The 14762-nt window shown below is 36.6% G+C and overlaps 1 protein-coding gene and 1 long non-coding RNA gene across 2 annotated transcripts; both read right to left on the reverse strand.

Moving 5' to 3' along the window:
* Nucleotides 1-1452: 1452 nt before the first annotated feature.
* Nucleotides 1453-9384, reverse strand: LOC139128745 (uncharacterized). Its single transcript, XR_011551391.1, has 3 exons — nucleotides 9141-9384; nucleotides 2084-2416; nucleotides 1453-1689 (listed from the first exon to the last, which is right to left on the reverse strand). It is a non-coding gene; the product is annotated as an uncharacterized lncRNA (long non-coding RNA).
* Nucleotides 9385-11750: 2366 nt separating this feature from the next.
* LOC139128734 (fibroblast growth factor receptor-like) lies at nucleotides 11751-14708 on the reverse strand. Its single transcript, XM_070694463.1, has 3 exons — nucleotides 14622-14708; nucleotides 14301-14400; nucleotides 11751-11834 (listed from the first exon to the last, which is right to left on the reverse strand). The coding sequence occupies exons 1-3, from the start codon at nucleotides 14696-14698 to the stop codon at nucleotides 11772-11774; spliced, it is 240 nt and encodes a 79-aa protein (XP_070550564.1). The 5' UTR covers nucleotides 14699-14708; the 3' UTR covers nucleotides 11751-11771.
* Between the last annotated feature and the right edge of the window lie 54 nt (nucleotides 14709-14762).

Here is a 14762-nt window from a genome sequence, read left to right on the forward strand (position 1 = left end):
TTCCATTGTTGCCAATTGCACCCAGATCATTGCCTTCTTTCTTCCATGTTATCTTGGCATTAGGGTTGGCATCGGCTGAACAGAATAGACTGACACTGACCCCTTAGTCACGTCGATCGTCTCTTTATCTTTATCTTTAATGCTTGGTTTGTCTGGAAGACAATCAGGATAAAGAAAATATTTTATCGCTGGTTGTTGAATTCAGGAACTATTGATCTATTATTCTCAAGCTTTTTTCCCTTTCAATATTTGTGGCGTAATGGATTCCGTTGATATGTTTACCTGTTTATTTGTTTTTAAAATCTGAAATTTGCATATAACGATATATATATATATATATATATATATATATATATATATATATATATATATATATATATATATATATATATATATATATAAAGGTGCGTTATTGGCATGACACGATTATTTTCCAGCCTCAGATCTATGCAAACTTGCATAAAAAGTCATTGGTCATCGCTGATAATGTCTTCATTGATATTCGTCCATATGATATACTCTTCAGGGTTGGCATCAACGTGACAGCGTGCTAATGTAGACGTCATCCTAACATCTGCATGCAATAAATCTGATAGAGTACTTTATCCCACAAGATAGGCTACGTTATTCTGCTAGACACTACACCGCTATGCATTGTATTCATGTTCATTTCGTCCTAAAAAACTATAATTGGCGATCGTTGCCTGATATGAAAAATATGATGCTCTACTGCATCTGATGTAAGCGTGTAAATTCATAGCTAGCAACATCGTGCATACTACATACCAGGAAAAGAGTTATTGCTGTCGTACTAGTCAGTCACTATTTTCACACATTTGCGGCAGAACGTCCTTGTCATTACTTTACTGTGACCCTACAATGTATTACTTGTAAGCTACAGTTGTGAAAAAAATCACATTGACTGGTTTTTCATTATTAGCTTAATTCCGTTGTTCGAGCTCTTAAATTTTAAAAAATCTCTATTTTCAACCATTCCCTTTCTAAATCAACAATAAAAATCGGGGGTCTCTACGAAATATTAGTTGTAGAGAAACACATTACGCAATATTTACCGACACTTGAAATTTCAAGTAGCCACCTTCTCTGCGTTAACTATCAGGAAAGGTACAATTATTTGTTTTACGAAACTGAGCCAGTTATTCACAAAAGAAGCTTAAAAATAAGCTCGATAAGTGATAGACTCATAAAGTATCGTAAACGTTAAAGAGTCCAAATATATGTCCCTGTTGCGCGTTCTATCTGGCGTTTTATCGCGATGAACCACACTGAATATATATAAGCGATCTACTGATCCACTGATGCTTCCAGTTTTCTATACACCCTCAGTAGTTGTCCAAATGTCGACAATTTTGTTCATTTATTTTCTGCAAAAAGTTTACCTACACTGCACATTCACAGATATGTCGTCTATGCACGTCAGCTGGGGCCAAAGATATGACGAAATATTCTGGCTTTCGTATCGGCAGTTATACACCGCCCCATTGTCTGTCTTTTGTAGTCTGGTTGAATATTCATTTGTCGAAGTGCTGACGCGCGAGATTTCCACACCGTTCTTCAACCACACGAGGTCACCCCAAGAGCCGCCGTCGACATGACAGGTGAATGTTGATTCGGATTGGTTTGATACTACTGTGTGACCTGGGCTGACCCCACATACAGGCCCGTATTCTGTCATTAAAGAAAGCCTAGTTATTGATTTGCGAAGCATATAACATTTGCATATAAATAACATAAAAGCAAACTCCAATTTCAATGGACAAAAACGTTTAGTAAACATACAACTCGTTGGGAACAAACTCAAAGGTAGGCTTCGATTTATTTGGTTTTAATTTTGCATTTGCTTTTTTATATTTTACCGAAAACACATTTGACGCATTGTTAAAGCGTGTTTGTAACTATCTTCATGACGAAATTAAGCTCATAAAGATATGAGAAAAACGTTTATTTTCATACAGAAATGTTACGTGTTTTCTATGACAATCGATGACAATTTAATTCCTAGTGTCTTGCTAATTGTGTCACTCAGAATTGTTTTTTATAAACAAAGGGACAAATTACATACCCAGTACAACAAGTTCAGCCCTGTGGTAAATATTCGAGCCGAGCAATGAACACTCGTAGTTCCCGGCCAAAGCTAACGTTGCATTGCGCATGATCAAATGATACTCTCCACTGGATGCATCTAAAGTTGCGTTATATCCATCTCGATGTAAAGTGGCACCAGTCGTGACTTCAATGTAGCGGACTCCATCGTAGATTTTCCATGCGGGTACATTGCTTCCAACATGATGGAAACTGCAATTTAGCTGTGTATCTCTGCCTTCAACAGTGACTGTGTCTGATGGCGTTATGTTCAGACTTGCAATTGGTAAGCTTGTTGTTGTCGTAACTGCGCCTATAGAAAATGGTATATATATATATATATATATATATATATATATATATATATATATATATGTATATTTTACACAAATTTCTTCGAGGTCAAAGTAATAATAAATTGCCCTTTTTACTTAAGTTTCATGCTAAGTTGTTCACTCATACTAGAATCATTGGACGACATATAAGTGTTAATTTTCATTGTGTTATCTACAAACTATTGAATTTAAAATGTCGCAAATAATAGAGAACCAAACATTTTCTGGTTCTCCTTATACGCAGATCAAACAATTATTCCCCACTATCCACGGAATTTTCAAATCCCCCTCAATTTTTCTAGCCCCCCCCCCCTCCCACCCGTATTTGTGAATGCAGCCTAAGTTGAAATTGATGAAGACTTCGCACTTTCAGAGGTAAACATTCAATACGAAATATAGCCATTCGACTTAGGTAACTTTGAAGCGTTTTTTTTGTTTTGTTTGTTTTTTTTTGTTTTGTTTTAGTAAAACAGAACAATCAACACTTGTTTTGGCGACAGTGCAACTGAAACACTAGCTCATCCATTTTTACATTTCGCCCAACAATTTATGTTCAATTATTCACAGTAAAGGTTTGATAAGAGAGCTCTAACCATAAAAGGGTTCAACACGCTTGTTTACATCGGTTTATTGAGGATTCATCACGGAGATTTTTTTCCTTCGTGAAATCCAGTGCTTAATGTTCTTACTCAGTTTTTACAATAGCAGATGGATATAACAAAACCGATAAACGGGTGTTCTATGAGTTTGACCGAACCCCGACAGACTATTTCCGCGATCCAGCGACGCGACAAAACATGACGTTGCAGACGTGTGACCCCTGACCCCGGGTATATTGAGTGATCCACGGGTCACCTCAGTATGCGTCAATTTTAGGCCGCTGCATTGAACGACCTGTGTACTCGTCGGACAATATCCGCTTACGACAGGTACTAACATGTGTAACATTACAATATACTGCATGTAATGTCATGCAAAGTAAATATAGAAGTCTTTTGTCCATTCATGACCCTAATGAATGTGTTACCCCGGGAAAGGTGCAACCTACACACAGAGAACGGGTGCACGTCACAAAATGCAGTGCAGGCAGTGTAACTCCTCGCAGGGGGCACTCCCGTAGGAACAGGTACGGCAATGTGCCGCTCGCCTGGGTCACTTTTTCAAGAAAAAATCCTGAACAGGGGAATTTTTCAACCAAAAAACCTAAACATGAGCCGAAAACAATGTCCCGTGCTTTAAGAAAACTGCAACTGAATAACTTGTGGACTTGTAGACAAAGGTGAAAATTCCCAAAATGTGTCAAGCAAATCACTTACAATGTGTCATATTTTTGGAATATACAAAGGTAGATGTTTCACCTAGGGCAGCGCACGCCATACGAAAATATCAAGATATCCCCACCCTCGGGGGGGGCGTGAAATGATGCTCGATTATTGTTCGATGTACACTAATTTGCATTCTATGGCGACCTCATCAAAGCCTTCCTTTTTCGAAACCGAACCAATCGATTAAGGTGTGTGACTGTGTTTGCACAGAAGACGAGGTATATACCTCGCGAAATACAAGACAAAGCGTCGAAAAGTTGTAGTGCCCATTCTACCAGTAAAATATCACCGGTTATGACGCTACGTTTGATTTTTATTGAATCTAATCTTACAACATCAGCGATTGACTTTTACGTAAGATGTATTGATATGTACTTCTTGTGTACGAACGTTAGGGGTTACGTTGTCCATACAATATGTAAAATATACATTCAACTGGTTAATGTTTTGTGGACTTACAAAGGGAAGACGTAGTCTCTCTCTCTCTCTCTCTCTCTCTCTCTCTCTCTCTCTCTCTCTCTCTCTCTCTCTCTCTCTCTCTCAGTAAATCCAGTTAATGAAAGGAGCTGTGTCTAGCCATAGGCAGTGCCCCCACCCCTCTACTGTCTCTGGTCTAAATAGCTATTGATAGACGATGTCAATACATCGTTAAAGTTACATCAAAGGTCAAAGCTTCACGCCGCTGGCTATAACAAAGCAATGTGCTTTGTTCTGTACAGTACTTTTTCCTGATCCTATACTTACTGTCCCTTGTTTTGAACATTCTAATGGCTATAACCTTTGAGAAATTCACCGCATGTCTCTTTGTAAAGAGGCGTATTTTTCTTCTTCTCCTTAAACACGTAGAAATGTCAAGTACTTAACTCGTCAACGTAAACTGCATGTGAAATGAAATGTTAATGAAGTAAACCAATTCTAATCCTGACTAGTATTCATTTCAAGCATAAAGACTGCCTAATACAATGCTGAGTCTTTGGTAGGCTATTCCCTTGCATACAGACAGTCGTGTGGTAATGTTCAGTTTCCTTGTTTTCCTGAACGATGAAAATGAACATATTTTGTTGGCTATTCTACATTTTGAAGGAAAGCCAAACAGAGGAGGCTCATGAAATTATTCTCTAATAGTTAATCACAATTTGAACATCTACAATTCTTTTCGCTGTCGTCCACATCTTGATATGAAATTGTATTTCCATTATGACGTAATTAAATTCACTATGTTTTTAAATATACTTTTTTACTTTAGAGTTCCTATAGTTTCATTTTTTATCTACAGTTAGGATCATCATTATTTTTTCATTTTCATTCCGAGTTAAATTTCAATTTTGATATTTCTCTCGGAAGTCAATATTTATAATCAATTTATTTTACTTTGCGTTTACAAAATGAGATTTATTTTCGTTTCATTTTCAGTTTTATTTGGCTCTAAGAGTAAAGTATTCTCATTTAAAGTTTCGTCATAATTTTGACTTTGATCTTTTGTTATAAAATGACAATCATTTAGTTCAGATTTCCACTTGACCTTTGTTGTGATCAATAATATAGAACATGAGACACAATCACTTTCTTTAGCGTTTCTGGGACCACATGAATGTAACAATATGATTATGGCAGAGAACATCAATATTTCGTCGTATTTCCGCCTTAAAAGGATGAATTTTGTAGTCGATTTTCATCGTTTCCAGCTTTACTATATAATTGGAACGCCCGAACGGTTTGAAACAGACCCGTCGCACAAGATAAAGGAATTGAAATTCATTACACGACGAAGCCACTGAAAATATATGTTAAAACCAACTTCGGGTACGAGATGGTGTCATTCCAATTCGTCCTAATTGTAGTATCACTGTACAAATTTAGTAGGGTGGTTATAACGATAATGTAAACTTTTGTCTGTGTTTAACAATAACATTATTTCTAGTGGCCAATTCATTTACCGAGGTATCTGTTGTGTAGTTGCATAAGGTGTTTCATAATTGATCTCTTGGAAGACCCCGTTTCTAAATTTAGGGACTGGACACAAATTACAGGGGGGGGGGCGGGTTTTTCGAAACACCGCTGCATCAAAAATAGTGACCCTTCAAAAGTTCATGCACAAAAATTAGTGACCCTCCCCCTTATGCGTGCATGAAAATAAATGACCCTCCCCTGTTACTCAATACCCCCCAACAAACCCGCAATGTGTTCAAGACCCCCCCTTCTGACTTGCTATACTTTTGAAATCCCCCTCCAAAAGGAAGGCAAAATGTGGCTGATATAACGCTTTGTCCAAAAAATTTCAAATCATATGTGTGTGATAATTCATGTAAATGTACTTTGCTTGAAGTGGCAGGTAAAAAGTGCATGCGTGTACAAACAATGTAATTTTTAGATTTCATCGATAATGTTGATTCACTATACATGGTAGTTGACTATAAGAAAACTATGAACGTGTATTTTCCAATATAAAACTAGCAATATCTGTTCATCTATAGATGTTTAATAACTGATATAAATATACTTGATTAGCATGGGTTGTTTACAAGTGCACATGTGAACAAGATATTTGATTTTGGAATTTCACTCAAAATGTTGATCCACTATACAAGGGAGTCTATGACAAAACTGTAAAAAAATTCTTTCACAATTAATAATATGCACTTTTTGTGCATATATGGACCCTGAATAATTGACATAATTGTACTTGATTAGAAGAGGGTGGTAACACATGCATCTGTGTACAAGAACTTTGTTTTTGGAATTTCGCATAAAAAGTTCATCCATTATACATGTAGTCTATCATGAAACTAAGAATAATTGTTTTAAAATACAAAACGCGGCAAATCTGTCTATTTATGTACACTCGATTATTGGTATAAATGTTCATGATTAGACTAGAGTGGTTTCAAGTCTATGGTTGTGCAAGAAATTTCATTTTGGCATATCACTGAAATGTTGATTCACTATACATGGCAGTCTATGACAAAAATATTTTTTTTCCAATACAAAACTAGGTAAATCTGTGCATTTATGTACACCTAATTATTAGTATCAATGTTCATGATTAGACCAGAGTGGTTTCAAGTCCATGGTTGTGCAAGAAATTTGATTTTGGAATTTCACTGAAATGTCGATTCACTATGCATAGCAGTCTATGATGACACTATGGACATTTTCCAATACAAAACTAGGTACATTCGTGCATTTATGTACACCTAATTATTAGTATTAATGTTAATGATTAGACTAGAGTGGTTTCAAGTCTATGGTTGTACAAGAAACTTCATTTTGGCATATCACTGAAATGTTGATTCACTATACATGGCAGTCTATGACAAAAATATTATTTTTTTACCAATACAAAACAAGGTAAATCTGTGCATTTATGTACACCTAATTATTAGTATAAATGTCCATGATTAGACCAGAGTGGTTTCAAGTCCATGGTTGTGCAATAAATTTGATTTTGGAATTTCACTGAAATGTCAATTCACTATGCATAGCAGTCTATGACAAAACTATAAATATTTTTTTCCAATACAAAACTAAGTAAATCTGTGCATTTATGTACACCTAATTATTAGTATTAATGTTCATGATTAGACCAGAGTAGTTTCAAGTCCATGGTTGTGCAATAAATTTGATTTTGGAATTTCACTGAAATGTCGATTCAATATGCATAGCAGTCTATGATGACACTATGGATATTTTTTTCCAATACAAAATTACGTAAATCTGTGCATTAATGTATACCTAATTATTAGTATTATTGTTAATGATTAGACTTGAGTGGTTTCAAGTCCATGGTTGTGCAAGAAATTTGATTTTGGAATTTCACTGAAATGTCGATTTACTATGCATAGCAGTCTATGACAAAACTATGAATATTTTTTTTCCAATACAAAACTAGGTAAATCTGTGCATTTATGTACACCTAATTATTAGTATTAATGTTCATGATTAGACCAGAGTGGTTTCAAGTCCATGGTTGTGCAATAAATTTGATTTTGGAATTTCACTGAAATGTCGATTCACTATGCATAGCAGTCTATGACAAAACTATGAATATTTTTTTTCCAATACAAAACTAAGTAAATCTGTGCATTTATGTACACCTAATTATTAGTATTAATGTTCATGATTAGACTAGAGTGGTTTCAAGTCCATGGTTGTGCAAGAAATTTGATTTTGGAATTTCATCGAAATGTCGATTCACTATACATTGTAGGCTATGAGGAAACTACAAATAACTCATAGGTTATCTGATCCTAAATTGTTATTCAAAAGTTGTTCGACCTGAAGCTTCCAGTTGTTATTGATGACATTTTGCACTATTCTGAATAGTTTGTATTCTGTCAATGTCCTCAAAAAATAAAAATGTACATACAGCGACATGAACATTTGACACCGACCTATACCCAATGTATTGCCAATGGGAGAATGATATCAAATAAGTGATCTCCCAAATTGTTATTGAAAGAGTCATAATAGGGGACAGTTATGCACAATAGAGGAGTTGGATAAGTGGAAATCATGACAACTTAAATCAATGTGGCTGCTTGGATCATCAATACATTGTTTATTATACCCTTAAACTTGCGCCCGAAGGACGCGCCGAAAATGGAAATGGCAGAAAATGAAAGTGCCAGGAGGTATTTTTTTCTTTTTTCAGTATTCCATATTCTTCAATACGTGCACATGCAATTTCAGCTTTGATGCATGAAAAAAGGTGACCCTCCCCATAGGCTTGCACAAAATTTTATGACCCTTCAAAAATGCTTGCGCGAAAAATGGCGACCCACCCCCAAAAAACACCGGCCCACCCCCCTGTAATTTGTGTCCAGTCCCTTAGGTATTGTCTTTTTTACTAATTTCTTCCGCTGTTCTCGAGAGATCCTTGCTTTTCTATAATCCAAAAGGCATGCTGCAGTATGTTGTATTAAGCACAGCCTGTTTATCACAGCATGAAAGTACATGAATTTTGCTTATTATATTACATGCATGCTGTCTTGCCCTTTTTCCGCCCTGGACAATACTTTGCGTCAATAGAACTAGGTCCCCTGCACGTTTGATCCAGTGTAAAGCCAACTTATTTCGTTTTCCGTGACTTGAAGAGAAATATGGTTGCCATTACCAAGGCAGAACATTGACTACAGCCTTGTTCAATCAGAGACTTATGCTGAGTTTAGGTCGAGCTGTGATGTCAGGCTTCGTTGGTTTGATATTAGTCCGAGTCGATTTGCTTTCAAGGCATGTTTTTCCTGTTTTCATTCCTGTTTTCTTATTTGTTTGTCTGTGTGGTTTTTTTTATACAGAATAGCCAGGAGAGGACTTTGCAAGACAATCTAAGTTGCCTCCTATACGGCGACGTTGATCATTAAGCTTATTGTGCACTTACCTACTTCCGGGTGTGATAGTAGTCGCCATTACAGAACACAGGCAATGAAGGAAAAGTTGGATTCAGTGAAAGGCATCTTCATGTTTCAGAGTTTCTTACTCGTCTGTCACTTTGGTAATTTCTAAACCTGAGGCGAGTGCCACCATTAAGGACTCAACAAAAACAGCAACTTTTGTAAAGTGCAGACATTGAAATCATCCAACAACAAGAATGAAGCCCCTGCAGGGCCTGCCTTTTGTGCCTAGTTTTATTGTCTTCGTGGTGACCTGACACTGTGCGGGAAAGCAGGTAAACATGCGAGAGTGTAAATTCTGCATGACTGCTCGTGAACCTTGGTGACCTTATTATTCAAATGCAAATTTTGGCAGCAACCTCTGCTGCCACGTATCGAGCCCAGATATCAGGTGAGCAATAGTAATCAAATGGGCATTCGTGTGGATTTGGCAACGTAACGTTAAAGTCTTCGATTTCGCAAATGTGATCCACAAATCTAGCTCAGTGTAATCCTGTTCATTTGCTATTCCAGCGTGAAGTATTTCAATGTCAACCATGCATTTAAGTTCAAAGATTAATTCACGTCTTCAGGTTACTTTTGAAATAGTTATTTTTTTCACCATTTACTGATAACAATCTTTTGAAACGCCAAGAAACTGTTTGTGTCGTGAGCAATGCAAATGTTTTCTTTTCACAAAATTAATTTCGAAAACTTTGACCGGGGCAAAGAAAGAAGCAAGCTTCACAGGCGTTGGTGGTATTTTCGTAGTGACGTACAGCAAAATTTCACTGTATATATCAAGAGGCATTCAGGAGTATATTTTGATGAGCAGATGCCTTTAAGGCCTCAACTCACAATTTGATTAAAACGTTAAAATAACAGAGGTATTTGTTTACACTGAACATCTTAAAAACAGATGTAAAGGTAACTGTTTCTGTATTAAAATGTTATAAATGCTGGCCCGATGCCTATTATAGCCTGAGAGTGTGAAGGACACCAGCGATGACTGTTTTACTGCCTTCGTCTACGCTTTACATTATAATAGGACGGCACATTTAAACACGACTATCACTTATTGTGACATATCCTGACACAGTAACTTTTGACGAAAATTGGCGAAATCAAAAGTGTATTGTTGGTAAAAACAGTTATTCATATTCTACCGGATTGTCATACCTTCATACACTATTCTGTAGGGTAAAAGCTTATGACCGCTGTAAGAAAAAAAGTTTCAGTTTCAAAAAATGTTTCACCAATGCAAGAAATGAGCCCCTCAGTTAGCAAAGAGGTTTTTCCATTTTAGATACACCATTTCTGTTTGCAAATTGCCATGCCTCCACTATAAAATCATATTTGTCCATAGGCGCTAAGTCATATGATACCGTCGATGCAATCAGAATATAATCCAAAACAAATCGAAAGGATACATTAAATTATTTTTGTTAGCAGGGCAAAATCATATACATATGACATTTCATACGTAATATTTTGTCCAATTTTACCTGACAGGCGCTCAGGATTGTATCATTTCTCTACTGTTACGCTTTCAAACTGCAGCTGTTTATAGACTTGAAAGTCTCACACTAGATGTTGATGGATGACCTTGCTGTTTGCGATACGCTCGCCAAAGAGAACCAACAAAAAGGAGAGGAATGCAAAGCTATCTTAAACTAACACCTTTGCTGTGAATACACTAATTGGTTAATTATATACGATACATCAATTTTACTGCAAAAAAAAGTATTTGTGAAATATTTGTAATTTAATCTACTTTAATTTGTTGGAGGTGAATTTCATACAGTGATTTCCAATTAATCCAATGTTAAGAAACATTGATAAGGGTAAGTTATACATTCTTTCTATCCATTTTTTTTTCCAATGCAAATACATTGTTGAGTTCTGTGATAATAACTACATTTCCAGATAGTTCGATATAAATGCCGTAAGAACTGTAAACACGATTGCTATGATTATACATAAAATAAAAATGCACAACAAATTAACAAAATCTGTATATTGTCTTGGTAAAATGTAGCTATGATTACTTTTAAAGTCCATCTATTTTGCGTAACAGTATTCTGATATGAAAAAGAAGTACAATTCTATTATTCCATTGTCAATTTAGAATTCGTTTGAAGATATATCTATCAATTTTGACACCATCTTCAAATAAAATGAAACGTCCAAACATATTTATGAGAGAAAAGAGATAAGAATCCTTTCACTTCTGTCTGAAGATTGCAGGATGCATGAAATTCAAGTAACAGATATTATTACTTTTTTCATGAAGTAACTGGTGTTATTATTTATAACGCTTGTGCTTTAGCTTCCCGCATGATAATTCGCCGAAAAGATATATATATATATATATATATATATATATATATATATATATATATATATATATATATATATATATATATATATATATATATTACATATGCATATTTGTATGCGTACGTGGGTACGTAGGTTCGTAGCAGGTATGTGGCTATAATGACAAATCTGTCAAAATATAGCTATAGAAAATACAATAATAATTTCACGTTAAAAAATCCTGTCATTAATATCAATCCAGGTTAATAAAAATTGCAGGTAGGGACAGAGCAGTCTGACGAAATCTCCGAACTGTTTGTTTACTCCGTGGTTTTAGCATCTTCTTGTACGTCATCAATGGCGTCATTAATTTCTACATAAACCTAAAGACATTAATACAACAAGAAACACAAAATTAACTATGTATAATCTTTATTATTAGTCTGTTTACTTTTTTATTTATTCTTTTCATTTAGTCCATAAGCAAACGGGTGCCAGCCCCTTGCAGAATGAGGTACCCATAACCAACTACCCCGATGGAGCACTGAGGAGTATAGTTAGGCTTTCCAGCTTACATTGTACCAGTGCAGCGTTGTAGCCGAATACCAAGTGTCGCTTTTGTGTTTATTATACGGCTTTCCTGGGGCAAATTTGAGTGTGGCATTCTGGACAATCGCGTGTTTGTTGACATGATCGTATATCTATTGGTGTTACCGTGTTTCGATCATAAGCGTCATTAACGTAAATATCTCTATATCTTCGAAAAGTTGTCCTGTCTGTGATTATATAGCCTCGTATCGGAGAAAGTAGGTCCTTTGTTGAAGCAAATGGCTTTACTGTTTGTTGGATTATTGCTTCTTTCTTTACAGTTTTTTTACTGCATCATTTTTTCTTTAGAAAAAGAGGAAAGACACTTAAATGTCTTCTTTCCCGGTGTATCATCTCTTTTTGGAGAACCTCTCCTCTGTTTGCTGCCTGGCGAAATATATTTCGTAGCGGGGAAAAGCAAGCAGTGTTCATATGGGACCTTTATTGTCATACAATATTCTGAGCGATTATATATTATGATTGCTAGCTATCGTGAAGGAAAATTAATCATGTTATATAACTATTTTAGAGACATCATGTAGAAATACTGTGATGTCGCTCTCTGATTGTATTGTAGCCTTTGAATTTAGTTATAACGACAGACAATGACTCTGACCGACAGTAACCTTACACGTATAAAGCATTAAGAATTATCTGCCCATTCCATTTCCTGCACTTTCGAAATAACCATCCAACCTCCTTTAGTGAATGCATTGTTTTAACAACTGCTTGAGTCATTAGCATTGACCCGACGTTGAGTCTGGACCTCCATGCTCGTGCGTTGATACGTTGTTTCATCCTGTGGAACATTTTATGGGCGCAACCTTCCCCTTTCGCATTGCCGACATTTTCACCTGATTTAAGGTAGTATGCACCTCGAAAGAGAGACTTAAACTTTTGCTCTATCTTTCCTCAAGGAATCTTTCCATCATTTTCTATTAAAATTAAGAATAAAAATAGGGGGTCACCGTGCAAATTTTGGTACTAGAGAAACAAATTACCGAAGATTTACCGATATGAGAAATTCAAAATGGCCGCCATCCTTGTGTTAACTCTATGAGTTCGTGTACACTCTAAATTAGGAGACGTTTAAAATATATCCCATAAACCCCCATGTGACTAAAATAAACCAATCACCGTGTCGATAACGTCATGCAGAACACCACCGCCAACGTTGAGACGTACGTCTGTGGTCTGACACATGCGCATATCGCGACTGCTCAACTCTGCCTATCGAAGAAAACAAAGTTCTTGCCATGGACGGACGGAAGACACTTTCACATGGTCTTCCAGGCGTTTTTAGCTGAGGACTCACAATTGATGTAACCATCGGAGAGCCAGTCATTTCATGTCTTTGTCCACGGTCCGGACCGTGCTTCGTCGTTCCGGCCGTTGATGATTGACATCGTGTCGTGACCAAAAATGAAAAAGAACGCATCAGGGCCACGGCTGGAATACACTACTACTAGTCAGGCGACCGGCGATCAACAATGCTTCCCGTTTTAAAAACCGCGCACCGTTGTGCACCTTTCCGTGGCACCCAAGTGTTAGGCAGCGTTAGAAGGCTGGCTTTCTGCCCCTTCGAATGATATAAGCAATAACTGAGTAAGCTCGAACTACGATCGTAAAACGCCCGCAAAAATGGGTTAACTGTCAACATTAAAATCGCGGGCAAGTGTAATGGCGATTTGCGTATTTCAATGACTAAATTGATGTAACAAAATGATGTAACGAGAAAAATCTCGCACGTGCCGCCCTCCAAAGCTGCTATTTTAAAGTTTAGACCATTTTGGAGATATTTTCATTCGAAAGACACCGAATATCTGTCAACTGGTGTTGAAAAAAACCGCCGAAAGTTGCCGATGGGCTCGTTCCCGCAAAGTCGTACGTTCACTTCCGCATTCACCAATTTAAATATTCATGAAAAATGCCCTTCTGCCATTGGCCAATACAAAAGGTCATGACTTCAGCAAATGTCTCCTTTTTTAGAGTGTACACGAACTGTCTATGGAGAAAAATTAAAGTTTTCGAAATTCGAAAAACTACGCTGGTGAAAAGTTTTCTTTCACCAAGAGCTTTAAATGAACCCCCCATTTGGTATATCAGAAGAGAATTTTTTTAAATTTTGAGAGTCCGAATGTCTGTCCCCGAGGTGCGTTCTGCCTTAAGCTGTGCATTTTAGTTTATTTGATGGAGAAATTTGGCATGGCTGCTTAGAACGTGTCTAAGATTACAAGATCGTTTCACTATTTTGCGATTACCTGTGTGTCACATTCCATCTCTTCTAGCTCGTGAACAAGATCCTTGAATTTTGGTCTCCGTGACGACTTTTGCGACCAACAGTTCATCATCAGCAGGTACCTACACAGGATGAAATGATAGCTGGATAATTGAATGGTTGATACGCAAACATATTTACTACCTTTTTACGATCAATGTTGTTGTTTTTATGGTTAATCATTTTGTATCAAATGAGCCAATTTCATTCCTTCATCATTTTTTCTTATTTCCGAGTAAATGGGACTCTTTAAAATTTACTAAACATAATGATACAAATTTGAAGTAAAATCATCAAAACTCACAGATCCTCTTTGCAGTGCTTTGGTCTGCTCAGCCTACTCCCCTGCTTCAGATATTCAATCACTTCTTTGGGAGACATTCCTGGGTATGGTGTGTTTCCTGAAATGCGAGTATCGGGAAGGAGGTAAACACAGGGTCCTGAT

This window comes from Ptychodera flava, unplaced genomic scaffold, assembly GCF_041260155.1.
Source record: "Ptychodera flava strain L36383 unplaced genomic scaffold, AS_Pfla_20210202 Scaffold_66__1_contigs__length_654902_pilon, whole genome shotgun sequence".
Taxonomy (NCBI): Eukaryota; Metazoa; Hemichordata; class Enteropneusta; family Ptychoderidae; genus Ptychodera; species Ptychodera flava.

Excerpts from the sequence above, each read along its gene's own strand:
- LOC139128734 (XM_070694463.1), bottom strand. The coding sequence starts at position 14,698 with ATGTCTCCCAAAGAAGTGATTGAATATCTGAAGCAGGGGAGTAGGCTG. Across the intron at positions 14,401-14,621 it reads AAGCACTGCAAAGAGGATCT|GTACCTGCTGATGATGAACT; the intron begins GTGAGTTTTGAT and ends CATCCTGTGTAG. Across the intron at positions 11,835-14,300 it reads AGATGGAATGTGACACACAG|GTTTATGTAGAAATTAATGA; the intron begins GTAATCGCAAAA and ends TAATGTCTTTAG.